The 23,613-nt window shown below is 38.4% G+C and overlaps 1 protein-coding gene and 1 pseudogene across 3 annotated transcripts; both read left to right on the top strand.

Moving 5' to 3' along the window:
* Positions 1–984: 984 nt before the first annotated feature.
* Positions 985–9,579, top strand: LOC127657464 (interferon-inducible GTPase 5-like). 3 transcript variants are annotated; one of them, XM_052146228.1, is made up of 4 exons: positions 985–1,352; positions 1,620–1,774; positions 5,211–5,262; positions 6,736–9,579. In XM_052146228.1, the coding sequence occupies exon 4, from the start codon at positions 6,744–6,746 to the stop codon at positions 7,914–7,916; it is 1,173 nt and encodes a 390-aa protein (XP_052002188.1). In that variant the 5' UTR covers positions 985–1,352; positions 1,620–1,774; positions 5,211–5,262; positions 6,736–6,743; the 3' UTR covers positions 7,917–9,579. The 3 variants fall into 3 exon arrangements, with proteins under 3 accessions (XP_052002188.1, XP_052002187.1, XP_052002185.1); XM_052146225.1 differs by lacking the exon at positions 1,620–1,774 and adding an exon at positions 1,488–1,552 and having other exon boundaries at positions 1,266–1,352; XM_052146227.1 differs by lacking the exon at positions 1,620–1,774 and having other exon boundaries at positions 986–1,352.
* A 137-nt stretch (positions 9,580–9,716) lies between these two features.
* LOC127657653 (interferon-inducible GTPase 5-like) lies at positions 9,717–10,668 on the top strand (annotated as a pseudogene).
* The last annotated feature ends 12,945 nt before the right edge of the window (positions 10,669–23,613 follow it).

Here is a 23,613-nt window from a genome sequence, read left to right as displayed (position 1 = left end):
CTGACCCCAACCCTTCAGTAAGTACAGTAAGGGAGTTATTGTCAAAATATCACCTGTAGTAAGTCAGTATGGTCAATAGGAAAGCACTACAGCCTTTGGAACAGGAAAAAATACTTTAGGGGAATTACTGTAATTTTTTTTAATTAATATTTGTATACTGAACATACAGTAAGGGAGGTACTGTCAAACTTCCACCTGTAGTAAGTCAGTCTGGTCAGTAGGAACATACTATACAACCATTGGAACATGAAAAAATCCCTTTGGTGAATTACTGTAAGTTTTACATAAAACATTTTTGCGTACTGTATGTACAACAGCCTACACAAAAGTACACTAAAGCAGTCTAGGTGAATACCCAGCAAATATCAAACCTGAAACTATTTTTACCCTGGTTGGGTTTTTTTTTAAACTTGACTATGTTCATGGTGCTGTTCACGTAGGCTATGTGGTCCTGAAGGTCCTACATGATCAAGTCTGCAACTTGGGTAAAGTTGCTTTTTATATTCGCTTCGCATATTTGCGGAGTTCCGCGTTCAATATCTCGTGAGCTGAATATTGTTACTACACAAATAACATTGTTTTAATATTTTAATCTCCTCAAAACGAGCTTTCCTTCGGGTTTGAACTTTGCAGATGGTCCCTTCTTAGCAGCCTGCGCATAGAGATCAATGTATTTTGTACAGTGCGAAGGAAAGATCGTTTTGAGGAAATTTATGTTGTAGCTTCTGGTGTTTTATCTGTAGTTATATATGATAGGTGTTGTGTGTAGCAACAACGTTTAGTTCACGAGTTACTGAACGCGGAAGTCCGCGAATGTGCGAATGTGCAATATAAAACCAACTTTACCAAAGTACAATAGGCTGCATAAAATGAGTGAAACAAATGCATGTTGACAATGTTTGAATGACTCTTATTTTTTAAGAATAGTTTTTTGTTTAAGTTTACTGAAATAGATTAAAATTACCCATATTCAATGACTTGATCCTTAATGGTCGTTAGTTATAGGCTACTGTAGCACTGTGTTGCATTTCCTAATAAAACATACTGTACAGTTGCATCACAAATCTTAAATGTACATTATCTTATATAAATGTACATAGATTTAAATATATTTAGTATATTTCGTTGGTGGATGCAGAGAAGCACCTACTAGTTTATGCAGTTTTATTGGATGGTAAAAATCTAAAGCAGGAACTTCATGTGCAAAGGCATCACACTCTCTTAAATTAAAGCCAATCCTCAACAGTCTCTCATATCACGAATGCGCGCGTTGGAAAACAGCAAGTTCACATGAAGTGCATTTGAACTGCACAAGTTACGGAAATCGATTGTATGGTCCGGAATGGTTCAAGGTAATTTAATTTTATATCTTACAACTTACAATATCACTAATTACTGCATATTATCAAAATATTTGGAGTCATCTAAAATGAATTTCAAGCGTAGTGTAAACAAGGAAATGTAAACTCTTTGTTCTGTGGATACAGCAACTCTGTTTTGATTGTTGGCAACGTTGACAACTTTAACAAGCAACTGTTTAACGGATTAAGAGGTATTTAGGCTATATTTATTGTTATTTTTTTTCTTTCTTTCTTTCTTTCTTTCTTTCTATTTTTCAGACTTTTGCAACAGTTTTTGATCAAAAGTATTGTCGGACTCCATCTCCTTGGAATTCTTTTATTATTATTATTATTCTAAATCCTCAATGACTGAAGAAAACTCATCTGAACAAGATTGTATGTTGGTTAATTACTGCTGGAACCAAGAAGTTAAGGTCTTTATAATCTTTTGTTTTCCGTTTCATTATTGAATGAAATTTGAATAGTCTAAATATTTGATTTCTCATTAACCAACCATCTTTAAAATGACACTTCTTTGCTTAATCAGCAAATAAATAAATAATCAAACTATGCTTCCTACATACAAGGGGTCTGTTCCAAAACCTAGTGAGCTTCCTTTGAGGCGGGTTCCAAACCACACTTCTGCACTATTATGTAACTTTGTAGCGTAAGTAGTGCGAGTAGTATGTTTATACTAAAGATGCAACAAAAATAAGTGTACTTTAAGTACCTGGATGATGCATTTTTTCAACCGTCAAAGCGGAGTGCGTAATGTTGGATATTTCATGAACCCCACGCACGCGGCTTGCTGTAGATAGCTGAAAGGGCGGAGTTACCTGGCTGCCTTGCTGGTCTGAGAAAACAGTTGTAGCCTACATAATGAAGAATGTAGCAGCTAGTGAAACTTCTGTGAAGTCAGCACCATGTACGTGTAGGTTGAATATTCACGATCACGTGCGCTTGAAACGTCACTTCCTGGGCCTGTGTCTGTGTGGGTTTGTGTGGCACTTGGCGAAGTCATGAAAATGATCATGACGTAACATTCAAACATTCATAGAACCACTGCAAACATGATGAGTAGATTTTTTAAATAGAAAGTACTAAAAAAGAAGCACTGTACTACCGTATATGATGTAAGATGACAAATAACATTAATAGGTCCAATAGGTTTTTTCCCCAACACCAGGTTAACATGCATGCATAAAGGAATATGTGTATTTTAGGTGCTGTGAAAAATGTTGTTCGCCTTTCGTCTTTTTTCTAGAAATACAAATAAACCAGTGTCTCAATTAATACAGTATGAGGTCATGGAAACTGCAAGTATGATCATTTCTGGGTAACAACAATAAAGTTTGCATTAGTTAGCATTAACAATGTATAATACAATTTTCCAGTATTTACTAATCTAGGCTAATGTCAATTTATAAAAATACAATTGTTTATTGTTTGGTCATGTTAGTTAATATTTTATTAAGTAATGTTAACTTTTACAACCATTAGTGTTACCCATTAAAATTACACAAAATAAGAATGTTGTTTTATATAGTTTTAATTGTATAGGACCTATAGGGCCAAATAAAAACAACACCTCGAAATATATATTTGTAAACAAATGTAAAGAATAAACGCATACATCTTAGAGAGCAGAGATCTTTGCAGAAAGGATGGTTTTATTATTTTCAAGATTAATTGCTCATATGTTTACTCTGTGATTTTTTTTTTTTTTTTTTTGCATTTTTTTTTTTGCATTTTTATATCCATTGTGTCTGAATTCCTTCCAGCAGATTATACTTGAGAAAACGTGAAAAGCCCTAATGATTTGTCAAGTGCTCTTTCTGCTATTCTTTAAACAGAATAAGCCACAAAGCAATATTTTCCATTACCGGTACTTATATCCTGCGTTTCTGTCAGGCATGCACATTGTGTCTAATAATACTGTTATAAGAAGCTGCACTGCGTTTCCCAGTAGTGCTTTGTGTTATGAATAAATTATGCAGATTAGTGGGTACTGCTTTGATTTACTTATTGCTGATTTTAGATATACTGGTGTTATTTTATTTGTTGTAACTTTCAGTTATTTGTCTTTTCGCGATTATTCAGTGCTTATTTTATACAATATGTTGTATTTAGTTTTCATCGTAATTGTTGAAAACACATGTTGATTATTACCTTGAGAGTGTGTTCGCATCATATGCCTACAAGGTTAGCCTAGATTAGCTTAACTTGGCTGTTCCATATACATTCTATGGTGGTACAATGGCAAATAGACAAGAAGCAGTCCTTTTTAATGGATGTCTATGGAGGAGAATCTTCGCAATCCTGAATAAACCGCTTTTGTGAGGAAACAGCTCATCATTTAATGAATTAACTGCCTGTCTGCTAATCTCTAACTTAAACTTGCCTTGCCTAACATATTTTACACTAAAAAAAATCATTTTGGAATGAACTGTGTGGAGTTTACTATGATAAAATTGCTGTTTTATAATAAATGTCACAGACGATTTTACAACTGGACGTGTCAGTTTACAGGAATAGAAATGCAAACTAAATTGTGTCCAAGACAAAAAAAATGACCAAAACAGCAATTGCTAGTGGAGTGGCCAGGCTTCGGTTCATGGTGGCCATGGCCACCCCTGGCTACCCCCTAGCTCTGCCCCTGCAGATGAGGCATCATTTTGGTAAGGATAGAAGACAGCTGCCTATGAAGGCAGGCTACAGCAAAGCAGCTCACTCAGCTCACTAACAGACCCAAGGATTTTGTCTTGGTGAAAGAAGCTTCCAGTGCACATAGAAAAACAATATCAAGACACAGATAATAAAATACAGTAAGAATAAGATAAAATAAAAAATATATAGATATACACAATAAGACAAAGGAAAAATTAAATATAAACAAATTGTAATGTTTGGGGAATGTAATGGTTGAAGGTAGGGTATGTTGAATACATTTTATATAAATATTAGTGAATTTTTATTGCACATGATTATATTGCACAGTTGTGAGTCCTTGGGGACAGTTTGGGATTAGTGCTGGGGTGTTGTTCCTGAATCATCTCCTAATTGTATTATTTGTCACTTTAGATATTTCTTCATGTATGCTTGATATCAAATTATTGTTAGGACATGCCCCATCCATCCCACATGATGACGCCAACACAGTCAACCCATCTTTATACAGGCAATCCGTTTTGAAGTACAGCAGAATGGATACAGTTTTGGTTTATGTATCCTGGGTGATACAGATAGTTGAAAGGCTGGGGAGATCGACAGCCCTAATGCAGTAGTAAAAGTAAATGTTCATAACTTTAAGATGTTAATTTCCTCGGAGATACAGACTGTAAATTTGAAAATAAAACAATATTTTTGCAGAAAAAGTTTCCTGCCATTTTACATTTACATTTATGCATTAGGCAGATGCTTTTATTAAAAGCAAATTACAGTGCACTTATTACTGGGACAATCCCCCCAAGCAACCTGTAGTTAAGTGCCACAATGGTGGTGGCTGTGGGGATCGCAATGTCAACCTTCTGCTTACCAGTTATGTGTTTTAGCCCACGCTTCCACCACGCATGGTTAAATTCACAAAATGTCTCTTGTCAAGTTGTAAAGTCTTGTGGGATTTCATTGAGTTATTTTTATAATCCAACATTCTTTTTCCTAATGACAAAACATGTGGGATTATTTTAAAATTAAATTGTGTATTTATGCATTTATTAAATAATAGGTCTATATTTTTTCTATTTCATTTTAAGTGTTGTGGGAGTACTAAAACATTAGTTTACCTATCTTTTCCTCTTTAGTTTTATATGTTAAATTGTCCCCAGTCATCCTCACTGTTTCTTTGAATTTTGTTTTATTTTTCCTGGACAGGGCAGAGGAACATAGAGGGAAATAAGAAGTTCAAAATCTCTCTACACATAAGGTCAGTATAAGAAATCCTCAAGATTTCATGTAACAATCATCATATGCTATGGCTATTTGATCATTTAAATTATACATCTTAATATAGTTGTGTGGCTACTTAACTGTCATGTCTTTATCATTGCAATGTATCATGAAAAGAACTGATAAATTGCAATGATAATACAAACATTCACTATCAAATCAATATCAAACATCAGGATTGGAAAGACTCTCCAATGAGAGGTGATTGTAAAAGTAGGGATACCATTTTTTGATACTATTAGTTAAAAAAAAATTGTGCTCAGCAATACCAGTATTTTTAGTAATGCTGTAAAAAAGGACAGTGCAGAGACAGTGTTTTTTTGTTTTGTTTTTGTTAAGTTTTTTTTTTCCGCCACTTTTCTCCCATATTTGGAATGCCCAGTTCCCAGTATAGCTCTGCGGCATCCACACACAAATCACCATGCACCCCACCGAGCGCAAGAACCACATTATAGCAACCATGAGGAGGTTAACCCAATGCTACTCTACTGACCCTAGCAACCGGGCCAATTTGGTTGCTTTGGAGACCTGGCTGGTGTCACTCAGCATGCCCTGGATTCAAGCTCACGACTCCAGAGGTGATAGTCAGCATCTTTACTCGCTGAGCTACCCAGGCCCCCTGCCAGTGAAAGTGATTTGAGGACTGCATTGTATGTTTAAATTAGAAACAAAACATCAAAACAGTTTGCTATAAAGAATTTGAATGAAATCTTCACAGTACTATTAGAGAGAGGGGACATTCTTGCACTCAATATACTTGCTTGATTGTAAGTCAGTGTGCACTTGTATTTTGTGCAAGAGCTTTTCTGTGTCTTTGCTCTTTCAACAGTAGCTCAGCACATGCACAAATCATGCCACTGATTTGTAATTTTAATAAATGAATGTTACAAAGACACCAACAGCAGAATGTTGGATGAAATCATTGGCATTTCAGTAGTTTTATGAGTATAAGTACCAGCAATGCCCGTCCTAGTTTTTTGGCGGCCCTAAGCAAACTTTATTTTGGGGGCCCCCTGTCAGTGTGTCCGTTACTCCCAAAACAATCCCGGCACCCCTAAGCCTGTCATACAGAAAAGTTTCATTGTAAACAAACAACATACTGTAAGTTAATACCAAGGAACAGTAGTATTTATTACTTTTTATACTGAAAATAAGCCAATGGTGTATACAGTAAGGTGCCAATTAGAAAAGGATTCTACATTTTTTTAACAAAGAACTTCAGTGTTGAATGGCGATCACACCATTGAAATTGTATAACTATTATTAGCATAACCAGAAATTATTTAATAAGAAAAATACTATTGAATTTGCAGCCTACCAGCTATTATGTTCAAAGCAGCATATTCAATGCATTTTGATTTTTTCTGTTGCACAAGTTTAGATTAATTGTTTCATTTCTGAAAGCAGAGAAACCATTTCTGAATAAAGAATAATTTATAATTATTTTCAGTTTTAAACATGGAAACTCAAGACCCTGATGTTATTGAGGCAGTAAAGTTATCAGGGGAATCCACACTGGAAAAAGCTACAGCAAAAGCTAAAGCAGAATTTGAACAGTTGTTAAATGTTTCACTTAACATCGCTGTGACTGGAAGGACAGGAGCTGGGAAATCCTCCTTTGTAAATGCACTTAGGGGTTTAGGAGATGATGCTGATGGAGCAGCCCTCACTGGAGTCACAGAAACTACAATGAAGGCCACCATGTATGAGCACCCTGCGATGCCAAATGTGAAAGTCTGGGATCTGCCTGGAATAGGAAGTCCAAACTTTAAAGCAAATAAATACCTTAAAGATGTCAAATTCAGCACATATGATTTCTTCATCATCCTTAGCTCAGAGAGGTTCCAGCAGAATGACATCATGCTGGCTAAAGAAATAAAAAATGCAAAGAAAAAATTTTACTTTGTTCGATCCAAGATTGACAATGACATCTTGGCAGAGCAAAGGAAAAAGGAGTTTGATGAGCAGAAAACTCTTTCTAAAATAAGAGAGGACTGTCAGAAAAACTTGAAAGAGGTGGGAAACCCCAAGATTTTCTTGATATCAGTTTATGACTTAGAGAAATATGATTTTGAAAAGCTTCAAAACTCCCTGGAAGAAGAGCTTCCACAGCATAAGAGATCTGCTCTTCTACAAGCCTGGCCAGTGTGCTCTGCTGAGTCTCTCGAGAAGAAGATTACATTTTTTAAAAGAGTGATCTGGGCTGCAGCTCTCGCCTCTGCTGGTATAGCAGTTGTCCCTGTGCCTGGCCTGTCAGCAGCATGTGATGCAGGGATTGTGTTGCTTTTCTTCACAAGATGCTACTATGCATTTGGCTTGGATGATGGATCAATTAAAAAGCTTTCAGAAAAAGTGAACAAGCCGTTGCAGAAATATCTGGGTAAATCAAAGATTGCTGCTGCCATCCAAAATAAAACACTTACCAGATTACAAGTTTCTGCATCAATCGCAACACTGGCTACCTTTGAATGGTTTGCTAGTCTCTTTCCAGGTGTGGGCAGTGTTGCTGCTGCAGGATTGTCCTTTGGCACTACACTTTACCTCTTGAGAGAAGGATTAAATGAACTGGCAAATACTGCTAGAGAAATCAGAAAAGAAGCTGGACTGGACCCGATGTGCAGTAACTCCTAGCTGGCCTGAACATATGTTTTGTTTTTTATAATCATCTAAAGAATGTGTGTTGTCTATTGCTTTTGTTTATTGACCTTGTAATGGAAATTTATTAAGACTTTGTATTCTATTGTTTCTCTACTTTGTACTTTGAGGTCTCTCTGTCTATTCTCTCACCTGCATACCATATAATGTGTGGGCGCTCTGTACTATGCTTGGTGATAAAATGTGTGAGTCCTTTATGTAACCCTACTTTTCATTCTGCCCAGCAACAGCGTTAGTAGAGTAAGACACGAGATGTTCACATGCCTGAGGCATGGACGAAGCATGGACACTGAGTGGTCAGTGAAGAGAGGGGCCAGTCTGCTCCTGGCACAGGGTATCACTGAAAAAATGCAGAGCAAAAAGCTCTTTTTGCTCTGAAAAAAGAGCAAAAAGCTCTTTTTGCTCTGCACCTGTGGAAACTTTTGATTTCTGTAGACTACTTCCAAAGATATTTTCTGACTCTGAGTCTCTTATTTTACAAAATTTCCACAACAATCTATTACCTGTAGAAACAGGTTCTGCCTCTGTCATGGACTAAATATTCATATGATGTTGTTTGTTAGATTGTGTGCTGATGTTGGAGTTATGTCATGATGAGTGCCAGACTGTATACATTTATATTTGATCAGTTTAAACAGTTTCATTTTGGGCTTTTATTTATTGCATCTTTAATAATTTTCACTGCTAAGACACCAAAATGTTATCTCAATCTCATAATTTTGCAGTTGCATAGAATCATGTATAATGTACAGTATAATACGTAATAAAATAAAAATGTGTTTTATATTTTTGTTGATTTTTGTGATACATTTTTTTCTATCAGGAAGACTCGCAGACTTGAGTGAAATTTAAGATTACATTTATTTGATAAACATTAAACAGAAAAGTAATGTCTCTCTTTGGCGTAGGCCCTGTCTAGCGGTTCGAAGAAGTTGTACTTGGAACCATCATATCCTGCCGGACTCAACTGGTGGCGGTGGGGTGGTGGAGGTTGCTATGTTAGCACACTGAAACAGCAATGTGATAGATTGTGAGCAGACTTATAAAGCAATGGCTTACATGTGATTAACTGGGAATTACCCAGCTAATGGTGCGATGATGTACAGCTGCTAGTCTTATCGCTTACATGTACCGTATATGCCACTATACAACTATACTATACTTAATTTTTAACAAACTTCCCAACTGTTCATAACCAGTTAAAGAAGTCATCATGACCTGTGTTGTAATGAGTTGTAATGAGTGTTGTAATGACAATTAAGTTTAATTTGGAAACTATACATGGCACAGGATGATAGGTCAACCAGGCACTCCTCTGTCTACTGCCTCTTTCCCTCTTTTAAAAATATATAAAACTGGTACTCATCTAACACTATGCCCCTTCAACTGGCCACAGCAGGGCCGTTAGATGCAGCGTTCACCCTCCACCATCCCCAGCCCCACCTGCCTAGATCTGCTTAATGCAAGATGTATCTTGCTGTTTGTACAGTAGTAGCAGCATGACACTTCTGTCTTAGCAGCATCATGTGTCCATGAAAACAGCAGCAGCATATTGACTCATTTCAAGCAGCAGCAGCAGCAGCAGCAGCAGCAGCAGCATATGTAAATATCTAGTCTGCCAATACCAAATCTACTCCACTGTAATTACCATCAATAAAAATCTTTAATATATTTCCAAAAGTTGTCCTAACTGAACTGTACTTGATCATTTTACCTATAGAATGCAATGATTTATACCTTATCGAAAGTCTTTTACATTGAAGAATTTAATCATGCAAACTGACACAAGATTCTTCTGCTGACATAGATTTCTCTGGAGCTTTACAGAGACTGGGAGAATGTAACACAAATTAAGATGTTGCAGAGGTTAAAAACAACTCAACATTCTTGTCAATGTTACTCTGAATATTGCAGTGACTGGTGAAATAGGATCAGACAAATCTAACTCCAATAATGCTTTTTGAGGTCTGGATGATGATGATGATGATGATGAAAATTCTGCACCAACTGGAATAACTGAAACAACAATGGAGGTTACCTTGTACACCCATCACACAATGTCAAATTTAAGACTATGGGACCTGCCAGTGATTGGTATGCCAAATCTTAAGGCAAACAATTACCTCAAAGAAGTCAAATTTGAGACTACGATTAATTTATTATAGTTTTATCAGAGCGGTTCAAGGAAAATTATGTCTTTCTGGCCAAAGAGATTTTTAAAAAGCAGAAACATTTTATTTTGTCCAGACTAAGATCGATAATGACATTCACTAAGAGGCAAAGAACAGAAATTTGAATGCAGGTAATTTGTGCAGTTATAGGTGACTGCCACAGAAACTTGAAGGGGACTGTAAACCAAAAGGTGTTTTTGATATTCTCATATGACTTGGGAAGATATGACTTCCAAACCCTGGTAAATACATTAGAGTTAGAACACAAGATATTTGCTCTGGTTCAGTCTTTGACTGTATGCTCGCAGGCTATAATAGAGAAGAAAAAGTAGACTATGGAGAAGTTTATTTGGCTTGCAGCATTGGCCTCAAATGTTGCTACTCTGATCCCGGTCCTTTTTGTGTCAGTGGCTGTTGACAAGATAGTACTGGTGGCCTTCCTCACAAGCTGCCATTACACTTTGGGATTGAATGAGAATTCACTCATGAAACTGTCAGAGAGGGTCAACAAGCCTATCTCACAGCTATAATCAACAATAAAGTCTCCTTTTGCTTAGAGGTGGAAAACAGACTGTGGGTTCCACCTCATACAAAAGAAAACCAGTAAAAAGCTTAGTCGAACTGCTTGAAAGTAAACGTCTTGTGGAAGAGGCTTGTGATGCTGCTGAGGCCTTCAGAATTACATACACTGTCTTAAATGGAGGTCTGTAAAATAATAAGGCCTCTCAATAACTTCTTAGTCAGTATAATTGTGTTCTTCCTGTTCTGCAGGACAGTTGATGTGTTTTCTGTTTCGTATCAGGGCGTGTCGACAAACTGCCATTCCTAAGCCCTCGTGTATCTCAAATCAAATATGTATGTCACGCCCAGATAAGGTAAATATGATTTTATTGGTTAGTCTAGTGGAAATGTTACTTTGCTGAACAATATATAATGATGTGTTGAACAATAAACATCAGGGAATTATATGATATACTCTGGTGTATGTGTGTCATGTCATCTCTCCTCTCATGAGGAACCGGTTCGAGAACAGCAACTGCAGACCTGGATTGATATTTAAGGGGCACTCCTAAAATTCCTTACAAGGTCTAAATGAAATGATAGATAATATCAAAGAATTTCTTCACATGGCAGGTTTGCATTAATAAGAGTAAGCTGGTGCAGCAAAGAGATGCTTACCAAATGCAAGAATTAGCGAATTAGAACAGAGTTTATTGTCTGAGTTATAGGCCATATCTTTGCAAATTTAAGGATTTTGCCTTGGTGAGTTATATCCCAGGTACAACAAATACAGAATACAAAATGAAGAAAATGGGTTGGAAAGAGAAAATTACAGTATAATGAATATTGTCCAGTAGTGTTCTTTATATCTTTGCATAGTGCATGCTAAATGGAATTGAATAAATAATATATAGTATATTTACAAAGAATTGGGTAAAATGACAACTCTATTGTCCAATGGAATTAGCCTGTGTGGTGGGTTGGATTTGCTGTCTGATTATTTTATTGTACAATCCTTGGACACTGAAATTTTAAATTGATTTACAACGTTAACAAAGGCTGCAGGCCAAGAGACCAGATATTACAAACATCACAATATCACCTTCCCCTAAACAATATACTTTCTATGTATTTAAAAATGCATTTTAATTCATTATATGTTTACCAAGTTATCAAGTTGAACATCATTAACCATATTATACATTTATTTAAAATATTTTTTTACACATTTACATGTGTAAAAAAATATTTAAAAAAAAATGTATAATATGGTTAATGATGTTCAACTTGATAAGTTGGTAAACATGGGTGTGAGCATAGGAAAGACATATTAAACTTAAGAAAAATAAGACTTATCCCTCCTTTGTTTCACAAAAAGCAACAAAGGCAAGTTTCAGCACAGGAATGACTCAACATGACTCAATCCAGACTTGCATGACAACTTAATCTCAACCTTTTTGTTCACAAGTTTATTTTTAACAGAATCATGATGTAGTGTAAGGGGGAGGCCACCCAATGGCCCAAGGACGGTATCAATGGTGTGGCTGACAGTCTCCTGGGCATTCTGTCTAATCGTGCGCAATAACTTTTAAGTTATTTTGTTCCAATTAAATAACTATATTATTTGTTTTATGATCCCCGTTATTTTATCTGACTGCAATTGTAAAAGTTTCCAAGGATATAATGTTCTAATTTAATTATTATAATAAAATTTGGTTTAACATTTGATTATTGTATTTAATAACATTTAATATTGTACTCATTCATATTCCTATGTCGCTTAGAGAGTCTCGCACATGTACACGGATCTCAGTCACAAATTAGCCAATCTTGGTCTTAGAGGTCTTGGAGGTAATCTTGGAGGTAATTTACTAAATGCTTATTAGATGGCTGCTTATACTTAACCTTTTATCTAAAAGTATTTTGTCTAGTCCCCTTAGATCATAAACACTTAATTGGAGTAACATTATTTCTACCAAGGTCATGAACTTTACTCCTCTAAACTTTACAAAGATAGACCAAAAATACCAAAATAAAAAATGTCTTTAAATAACCATGCCATAATTTCCTATGCAAATATTACAATAACTAGAGGTTTAGACTACACCTTATTAAGGCTTGGTCGATCAACTTAATGTTGTGTAACAATGTTGACAAAACAGGCAGAGACGAAGATGATAAAGTTGAGGAGTCCAAGTGCAGTTTAATTCCACAAACGTGAAACCAGAATTCCTAATTATAAAAAAACAAAAACAAACCAAGGACCTAACTAAACATGACAAAACTAGACTTGACTACTACTAAGACTAAGACTATGGCTAGACTAGAGCAAAACAAAACCCACAAGGTTACAAGTACACTGACTAGACTAAACTTTGAACAGAACAACAAGGTTACATGTACAATACCTGACACCCAACAAAGGCAAACATGAGGGTTTAAATACACAAGACATGGGTAACAAAGGCCAATGAACAAACAGAACTCTAAAACAAGATAACAAGACAATTAACCAACGAGACCAATGACAAACTAGAATTGAATCAAAGTAATCAAACAATGAACCAATGGAAATCAGACACATAAACATAGAGGGAAAACAGGACATATGAACACGACTGGGGAACAGGAACTTTAACAAGAAATTTCAAAATAAAAGTACACAAACAAAAGTCAACTGAGAATATATCACATGTTGTCCTAAAGATATGGAAATTCCATATCAAGCCTGTACACTCTAAGCACAACCAATGCCAATCTGTTAGTCAGAACTCTAAAGTCTATAGTCTAAAGTGTGCCCCATGCTTCACTCAGAACTGAGCTTTAATCCGCTACTAATCTGGTCATAGATTTGCAGAAACATGGACTTAACTTATTTAACTAAAATAAACTCAAATGTAACAATTTATTTACCAGGTAAAATAATACATTCATCAATTCCAATTAGACAATAATAAGTCAAATTTAAACATAAGTGTTCTTAAACATAAGATCTTGGATCTAGTCGCAATCTCCAATTCCCAGGTCCCTGTCTATGTTCGTGCCCAGTGAGATGCAGTCGGTGAGTCTGAGTCTCTGAAGACTTTGCGAAGGAAGCAGAAGGAAAGACAACACACAGTGTTTGTATCTGCCATATTTTATATATAGCGATGTCTGCACCATAGGCCCTCTCTTCATCACTAGTTTAGTCTCTGCATTGTTTTAGGGTGTGAGTGAGAAAGGAGAGGGGACACCAGGCATTGCTGTGTTTGAAGCAGGGCAGCTCTCTTTTATTATTTTCCCTCTCTCTACATCAGGCATAAGGGGAACAGCAGGCTTCCCAGAGGGAACACAAATCTGTAGCATAGCAACAGCTTCAACACTCTAATGAAAGGCTCAGTAACACCATTTGGAACAAAATAAATTACAGCTCCCCCTAGAGGGTGGAAGCCTTATAACATCCTCCCTACATCCTCCCCTTCTTTAAATGATGGCGTCTCAGTCATCAAGTGGTATTAGTACAAAAAACAAAAAATAACTCTGTGGAACTTCAGGTTTAATCCCTTTTAAATGTGTGGGTGTGATGTGTTTGTGTGTGTGTGTTGCCAAGGTGAAGCTTCTCTTTCTTTGCCTTGGCCCTCTCCCAAAGATTTCTTCCTCTCTCTATCTTCTGCAGGTCTCTTTCGCTTGGGGTGACATGTTGCTCAAGGGAAAGTTTATTTGGTGGGCATCTTTTCCGCTCAGGATATCTTCGTCCCACCAACTCAGGTTCTGAGTGTTTTATCTGGGTCTGCACTTCATGTTTCTCCTTTTCACTCACTGTCTCTTTCAATGGGCTCAAATTTGTATCCACTTATCCCAACTCACTGGACTGCTCTGTACTGACACATTGTGTTATGCAGGCACTTTCCTCACTTTCTGCTGTCTCAACCTCCTCCTCTTCTACTGCTTTAACATAATTTGTAGACTCCACTTCACTAGCTTCTTCCACATCAGACTCTTCTTGGATTGGCTGCTTGGATTCCAAGGGAAAAAACATGCACTGGGGCAGGAGATTGCGGTGGACAACTCTTTCTTTGTCTACATCTTCTGAACGGACCACATACACCAGAATTCCTGGCTGCTTCTTCACCACTACATATGGACGTGGCTCCAACTGATCGGCCAGCTTTTGTTTGCCCTCAATGTGACACACTTGTGTCACCAGACTGGAACATAGTGCTTTTTGCTTTATGGTCATATTGCTTCTTCTGGAGATCTTTAGCATGCCTTGACATCTTATTTGCCTGATCATAAGCATAAGTCAAACACTCACACAGTTTCTGAACATATTCACTGTATTCGCTTGGCTATTTGGCAGTGGACAGGCCAAAGATGAGATCAGCAGAGAGTCTTGGATGTCTGCCATACATTAGGAAGTATGGTGAATAACTGGTTGAATCGTGTTGAGTACAATTGTAGGCATGTGTCAATACATCAACATACTCATGCCACCGGGATTTCTGATCAGAATCAAGAGTGCCCAGCATATTCATCAGAGTTCTGTTGAATCTTTCTGTGGTTCCATTACCCTGTGGATGGTAGGGATTGGTATGGGTCCTAGTAATCCCAGTTAATTTGCACAGCTCCTTCACTACTGTACTCTCAAAATTGCGGCCCTGGTCTGCATGGAGTCTGGCTGGGAAATCAAAGCGACAGAAGAAATTCTTCCACAGCACCTTTGCCACGGTGACAGCCTTTTGGTCCTTCGTGGGGTAGGCCTGGGCAAACCTTGAGAAATGGTCAGTGACCACCAGGACATTTTCAATTCCTCCTTTGGATTTTTCTAAGATGAGAAAGTCCATACAAACAAGTTCCAAGGGCGCATTAGTATGGATGCTTACCGGTGGGGCCCTGATGCCTGAAGTGGGGGTTTTCCTCAGACAGCACCTTTCACACTGCTCACACCAGGACTTAATTTCATGATGCATTCTGGGCCAGAAGAACCTTTCCTGGACAAGACCCAAAGTGAGTTCAAATTCCAAATGACCAGAATCATCGTGAAGATTTGTTTTAGCCAGAACTCGCATTTTCTCTGGCAAGACCAGCTGATCAGTAGACTTTCTCTGAACATCTTTCACTTGCCGGTACAAGATTCCATCTTTTACCACTAACCTCCTTCATTCTTTTAAGAGAAGTAGTGTATTTTTTCCTTTCTCTAACCTTTCCCCTCGACTGGGTTTGTTTTTCAATGTCTTGTAGTGTAAAACGGGTTCAATGACAGTGTCCTCCTTTTGACTTTTTCTGATCTCCCACTTTGTTATTGCAGGTAGAGCATCGGTTGAAGCTCCATCAAAGAAATCAACAGGCTCATCACACCCCACCATGGACTCTCTACCTTGACTCACCACAGGTCTCTCTGTTGGCTGATAAACATCAGCTTTTTGTGTTGCCAAATTATTTTCACTGGCCTGGTCTTTTTGGAGAGAGCAGGTTCGCTGTAGTCAGGAGGTCACACAAGTGCTTGTGTGACCTCCTGACTAGACATTCTTGATAAAACATCTGCATTTGAGCTGCACTTCTCCTGCATACTCTATGTCAAAGTCAAACATGGCAAGCTGTGACACCCACCGTTGGCCCATTGCATCCAGTTTGGTGGTGCTCATCACATATTTTAGTGGGTTGTTATCAGTGAAAACTGAGAATTTGTGGCCATATAGGTGGTCATAAGATTTTTCTGTCACTGCCCACTTCAGAGCCAAAAACTGTAATTTGTGCGCTGGATAGCGGGTTTCAGGTGAACTCAGTCCTCGGCTTGCATAGGCAATGACCCGTTCAACACCATCTTGGGTTTGTGCAAGAACAGCTCCCAGACCCTCACTGGATGCATCTGTTTGTAACACAAATGGCAGACTGTAATTCGGGTAGCCCAAGAGTGGAGCTGTTGTGAGCATCACCTTCAGGGTTTCAAATGCTATCTCACATTCATTCGACCGCTCAAATGCTTTTACAGGTTGAAGTGTTCCTTTACTACCTCTTTTCCTCCTCCTAGGGTCTCCAGAGGTGAGTCTATACAGGGGTGCAGCCAGCGTTGCATAACCCTCAATGAATCGCCTGTAGTATCCAGAGAAGCCAAGGAATCTCAGCACTTCCTTGACATTTGTTGGTCTTTTCCAATCTTTGACCTTGCTAATCTTCTCTGGGTCAGTCCGTACACCCTCCGAGGATACCACATGGCCAAGGTACTGAACTTCTTTCCTCAGTAGACTGCACTTTTGAGGTTTTAGCTTCAAACCATGTTTGCGGAGCCGATCAAACACCACTTGCAACCGCTCCAGGTGCTCTTAAAAAGGTCCAAGAGAACATAATTATGTCATCAAGGTAGATTAGGAGGCTCTCAAAGTTCAGATCACCAAAGCAGCATGTCATCAAACTTTGGAAGGTTGAGGGGGCATTTTGTAACCCAAAGGGAATCCTGTTGGCCTCATACAGTCCCATTGGTGTGCTGAAAGCAGTTTTGTGCTTGTCATGTTCAGCCACTTCAACTTGCCAGTACCCAGCAGTGAGATCAAGAGTTGAGAAGTGTTTTGTCCTAATGCCTCCAATGCATCCTCTATTCTTGGCAGAGGAAAAGCATCTCTTGTACTAAAGGAATTTAGTTTTCTGTAGTCCACACAGATCCTCAGTGAACAACAATGGGTGATGCATACGGGCTTTTGCTTTGACGAATAACACCTGCTTCCTCCATCTCTGATAAGGCCTTTCTAACCTCTTGGTACTGACAGGGGGGTATTTTTCTGTAAGGCAGGCGAAATGGTTTTGGATCTACCAGAGGTATTTCATGTTGCACAGTGGTGGTGCATCCATAATCCATGAAGTGCTCGGAGAAGACATCAGAATTCCTTCTCATTAAATCCTTTAACATCAAAAGCTGTTCTTCACTCTCCACTGCTGCAGCACTAAGATCCACCCCACAGGTTAAACCATTTTCAGACTCAACACTTGTAATCTGTTCTTGATTTTGGCATGACCCAGGCCATGTACTCTGCCCAGACTGTCTCGTCAATGTTAACAGGTTATGGCTGGACATTTGGCACTCATCCCCACTTTCAACCACACTCTGAATCAAAAAGGCATCAGCAAGGTAAGTTCTTGGTTTGACAACCCCCTCCCTTTCAGACAGATTCAGAAGACGGACAGGAACACACCCCTTTTTTACATGAGCAAGCAGCCTGGCAACCACAAGGCCTTCTGGAACCCTTTTGGAGGACTGGCTCTCAATAAAAACTGTGTAAGTTGTGCTCTTTGGTCCACCCATGACCCTGCAGTTAACATCCAACTCTTTACCTGGTGGTACTTGTATTCTGTGACCAGCATACTTTACAGGACCCACTTTTCCTTCAGCTCCACCAATTTCCTTTTTGCTTACATTCAGCAGGGCGGTGTGCCACTCTGGATTTGTCAGCTTCACTTTGGTGAGATATTGTCTGCCATATGATGCTTGGAGGTGGTTTCTTGAAGCCCTGATTACATTAGTCCCAATTAGCAGTGGAACATTGGTGCAATATTCTGTTACAGGGACAACAAATGCAGGGACATTTGTGTACATCGTTCCTAGGAACTTAAGGTTGACGCAGATCACACCAACATGAGATACAGGTTGGCCAGCAGCACCTTCAATGGGGATATCTGATGGCTTCAGCTTCTGAAAGCATAAGACAAGGTGTCTGCACCAAAACTCATCAGTAATGGTGGTTACTTGAGAGCCAGAGTCAATTAGAGCCTTACACACTTTCCCGTTTACTTCAACCTCTCCTTCATTACAAGGGCCTACCAGGGGTGTATCAGATTGTTTTATTTCATTAGGCTGGGGATCCTGTTGTATGCCTGTGGTTGCCCCTGACACCACAGGCTTCAAGCGTTTAAAGCCTGCCCAGACTGACCGTCACTTTCAGCTTGGTCAGTATCATCTGCCAGCATAGTCCTGCAAAGACGAGCAAAATGCCCAGGTTTGCCACATCAGTAGCACGCTATGCCACTGACTTCGCCATTGACTTTCAGTATATTAGCTTGAGGAAGTTTAGTGTTTGGTGGTACTCCAACTTTAGCCTCTAGCTGGGAGAGCCTGATGATCTGTACCTCCTGGCTTCTTGCCAGTTTCTTTACCAAAGCTGTGAGTTCAGACAGATCTGTGTTAACTCTATTTAATTTCTCAGTTCTCAGGTTTTCTGCACTCTGTTAGCAGCTTGCAGTTGTAAATTGAACCTGGTTGTAGGTTTTTTTTTTTTTTTTGCTGAATTTGAAACTTCTTTGACTCACGGGCTAGATTACGGAGTTCTGCTTGAAATTCACAAAAACTCAGAAGCCTGAGCTTCATAGGAGCGATCCTGTGATAAACCTCTTCATCATTCAGTCCTCTCAAGAACTGTCAAGTCAATTTGCTATCGCGGTCTGGGAAGGATTGGCCTCCATACTGTGCCTCTTCTACTGACCGCAGGGTGGCCTCCAGAGCTATTGCATATGAGCATGCTGATTCACCGGAAGTTTTATCTCTCATAAAAATCAGCTAAAAGATCCAGAGAAGTCTGAATATCACTATATTCAGCTCGTAGTTCCTCAAAAGCTCTGCCAGGACTCTGCTCATGAGAAGGGAGATTCAGTACCAGCTTCCTTGCTTCGCCATTCAAGTGTCTGACTACTGCTGCAAAGCACAGATTTGTTGGCGTCCCACCAGCTTCAAGGAGATAATGCATATCTCTTATCCAGTCATCAATTAGTACCTTACAAACTGGACCCCCACTGAATACTTGCACATTTCTTACTTGGTGTGTTTGTGTAAAGCTTGGTTATTGCATGGTCAATACGGAGCCATAGATATTTCCAGAATTTAGATCGGCTGTGTACAGAGGTATGGACTGAGGGTTTTGCACTGGTGTGGCCTGCTGAGAATACATGTGTGGACCAGAGTACATTGCCATAGGAGCATACAGAGGGGTTGAGGAAGTGAACATAATAATGTGGTTTGAATGCATGTATTGTAGATCATTATTGGAGGTGTGTGGAGCTTGGACAGGGTCTGTTTGAGGAGAAATGTTAGTTTGGAGCAAGAAAGTGGGCACTGGATGTGGGTGTGTGGTAGGTATATCTGTTTGCATAGCCACAGGCATCCCATACATTTGGGATGGGGTAGTTTGACAGGTGGCTTGCTTGTTAGACAAGTGGGTCTATGGTGAAGGAGCTATTGGTACAGATGGTTGCAGGCTAGGTTGGAGCATGGTAGCTCGCAGCCCATGGAGGGAAGTTTGTGGACCTTGAATATGGGCTGACTGAGGTTGTATGCTGGTGTAGGATGATACATTTGGTATTAGTGGTTGGTGTGGGACAGGTGGGGAGGCCGACGTAACAGCAGGCAGTCTACAGGCAGATGCTAATGGAGCTCGGACCGGGGCTGGAAGGGGAGGTATTCTTGCAGGGGGCAATTCAGCAATGACTTGAGGTGGTGTTGAGTCAGGTTGATAAGTTGACATGTCAGTTTGCAGCCCATAGGTATAGTTTGCTGAGGCTTGCGTATGGACTGAGGGCTGATGTTGCATATGTGGGGTGGGGGTTGTGCCCATCTGATACCAACTCGCTGCTGAGGGTCTCACAGACTGTGTTTGCCTTATTGTCTGAAATGACTTTGGCCTTACAGACTGTTTCAGGGATGGCTTGTCAGCAGCCTGAGCAACAGGTTCTTTATTTTGATCATCAGACAGTATTTGATATTTTTGACATCCATCCTGGTCTGCTGGTAACCACGGAGTGCCAGGGAAAGGCTGTCTCAGTGTTGATAAGGGGAGGGGATGCGGTCGATAAGGAGTGTCTTCGTGAGAACTCTGCATTATTTTATTTTTCTTCATTTTTGGTATGATTCTCTTTTTTTTTTTTTTTGGCCTGCGCAACACACACTTTTACAGTTGTGTATTATGTGTAGTGCAGTGGTGGACGAAGTACACATACCATGTACTTGAGTTAAAGTAAAGATACTCAAGGTAAAATATTACTCAAGTAAAAGTAGAAGTGCTGCCTTTAAACATTCACTTGAGTAAAAGTACAAAAGTATTTGCCTTCAAATATACTTAAGTATCCAAGTACTATGATCATAATGTCCTATTATAATTTGTCACAAGACTCTTGCTTAACTCAGTCTACATGAAGACTAATGTCACTCTTGGCACACCAATCTATTAATAAAATTACATTAATTAGTCAGATGTATATATATATATATATATATATATATATATATATATATATATATATATATGAATTGAATACATTTTTTGTGTGTTTAATTTTGGAGGGAAGGGACTGTTCCCATATAATACATTTACAGTATTTACTGTATATATTTTTCTCGAGTGTCTATGGTCATAATTATTAACATCCTAATGTTATGATACATTCACATAAACCTGCACAACGCCATTAAATATATATATATATATATATATATATATATATATATATATATATATATATATATATATATATACATATATACATGCACACACATACATAGAATATATATATATATTCTATGTTATGGGAGCAGCCAATTTCCCTCCAAAATTAAACACAAAAACGTATTAATGCAGTGTTTCTGCTACTCCCCAGAAATTTTTTTTTATTATATGCAAGTAATTTTAGTGTCAACATAATAAGCAATGTACATTATGCGTCAATATTTACCGATAATTGCTGCAATAACAGCTGCTGCTCTCTGCCCCGCTTAAAATCATTGGCAACGTAATTTGTTTGGAACTATTGAGAGCTACACGAATCACGTGACCGCGCGGCGGCGAGATCACTGTCGCAACCGTCTTGTTCGCAACTCTCATATTTAACGGCTCTGGGGTGCGTTTCCCGTACAACGACGTAAATTGCTGCTCCACTACCGTAGTACGATGTACTGTTGAAGAAATCAACTTGCTAGTCACGACTGTTTCCCGAAACCGTATTGTCGCAAATTGGTTGTTCAACCACGTTGGTTAATGATGTCACACATGTGGTGGAGTAAAAACTACTTTTAATGAATCTGTTTGCGATCGAATTAATGCTAACGGACATGTCATCTGAGGACTATCTCATATTTTTCTCAGTTATTTGCTTTATTTCCAGATTCAATCATAGGCTCGTTCTTACGCACTAGTGCACGTTCACACATGCGCACTCTTCAAAAATGGTGCTTTAAATCTATTGACAAACTAAAAGACATAAAGGACATTTGTATGTCTTCTAAATAAAAGATACTGATTGTACTGAATGTCATCGTGCTTATTTGGCTCAAGATAATAATTTTTTAAGCCCACATGTTATAATAACAAGAAACTCTGCTTCTAACCACAGGTCGAGAGCTGTCGTTCCAACCACACAACTCTGCGATGCTGTTTGCGAATGTTCGTTGGAACGATGGTTTCGGGAAACACCGACTCGTTGAACTATGATGATAACGACGGAACTTGCGACCATAGTTGCTAAAGATGCTTTTGGGAAACGCACCCCTGGTTCGCGCTTAGTAGATGCCGCCAAGGCAAGTTCAAAACAAAGCGCGCACGTGCTGTACTGTGATTGGTGGCTCGTTTGACCAGTTACGTTTTTATCCTCTCATAAATAAAAAGGAACGACTGATTTTGAAAATGTAGTGGAGTAAAAAGATATTTGACTTTGAAATGTAGTGGAGTTAAAGTAAAAGTCTCCCCAAATTTAAATACTTCAGTAAAGTACAGATATGCAAAAAAGCTACTTAAGTACAGTAACTAATTACATTTACTTCGTTACTGTCCACCACTGGTGTAGTGCTTGTAGATTTGAGCTGCAATATACCATAAATGTACCTGTAAATATTTGAAATTGTAGATACTAAGTAGTAAATTAATGTATCGTTCTTGTTTTGCTCCCTCTTTCTCAATAATAATAATAATAATAATAATAATAATAAAAAGAAAAATTAACAGCAATGTCAATGTCTCAATTGCAGTAGTTTGATTTTGTTTTTTGTTTTTTTCAAACAACAAAATATCAGAATAGTTTCAAAAACACAAATTCAAATATTTCTCACAGTAAATACCAATGTCAAATATCAAAATATAAAAAACTTAAAACACAATAACACGTCCAATGTTATTAACCCAAGTTCACTTCAGCAATCACATTAATATTTAACACTTTCACTTTAAAATGATCAAAAAGGATATACTGATGTTATCACTTTTTCAAAGCCAGAGAGCTGCTCCAGTCAACATAGGAACCAGCATCCAGGTCACGGCACCAAAGATGTAACCCTTGTTCGGGGTTGTCTGCACTATAGGCCCTCTCTTCTTCACTAGTTTATTCTCTGCGTTGTGTTAGGGTGTGAGTGAGAAAGGAGAGGGGACACCAGGCATTGCTGTGTTTGAAGCAGGGCAGCTCTCTTTTATTATTTTCCCTCTCTCTACATCAGACATAAGGGGAACAGCAGGCTTCCCAGAGGGAACACAAATCTGTAGCATAGCAACAGCTTCAACACTCTAATGAAAGGCTCAGTAACACCATTTGGAACAAAATTAATTACAGCTCCCCCTAGAGGGTGGAAGCCTTATACCATTCTCCCTACATATCCAATCTACTTAATGTTTATTACAGCAAGCATGTTATTTATATTCTTTTTAAATTTATATATAAATTTGAAAATTTCCTGGCATGTACAATCTATAGAAAACATGATGTTAACAAAATGTTAGCATTTTATGTTATTTATAAAAATAATTATCTCATGTCATACACACAATAGTTATTCCACATTTGGTGGGCTTGGCCTCTGGTGGTTGTGGGTCCATTATCTAAAGATTACTAAGCATTTAAAAAGCCCTTTATGTTTACTGTTTTTCAATTGTATTTCTATGTAAGCATAAGCTAAATGGACGCCTTTGTCCATTGTGCCTCACCTTGTTGTTTTTCAAATTATGAAGAACTTCAAAACGTGTCTTGAAGCATTCTGTTATCGTTGTGTTGCGTCTTTTTTT

Source organism: Xyrauchen texanus, chromosome 17, assembly GCF_025860055.1.
Source record: "Xyrauchen texanus isolate HMW12.3.18 chromosome 17, RBS_HiC_50CHRs, whole genome shotgun sequence".
Classification (NCBI taxonomy): domain Eukaryota; kingdom Metazoa; phylum Chordata; class Actinopteri; order Cypriniformes; family Catostomidae; genus Xyrauchen; species Xyrauchen texanus.
The sequence above is the reverse complement of the archived record's forward strand: the minus strand, read 5'-3'. Positions and strand labels throughout refer to the sequence as shown.

Coding starts and splice junctions, on each gene's coding strand:
- LOC127657464 (XM_052146228.1), top strand. CDS start 6,744: ATGGAAACTCAAGACCCTGATGTTATTGAGGCAGTAAAGTTATCAGGG.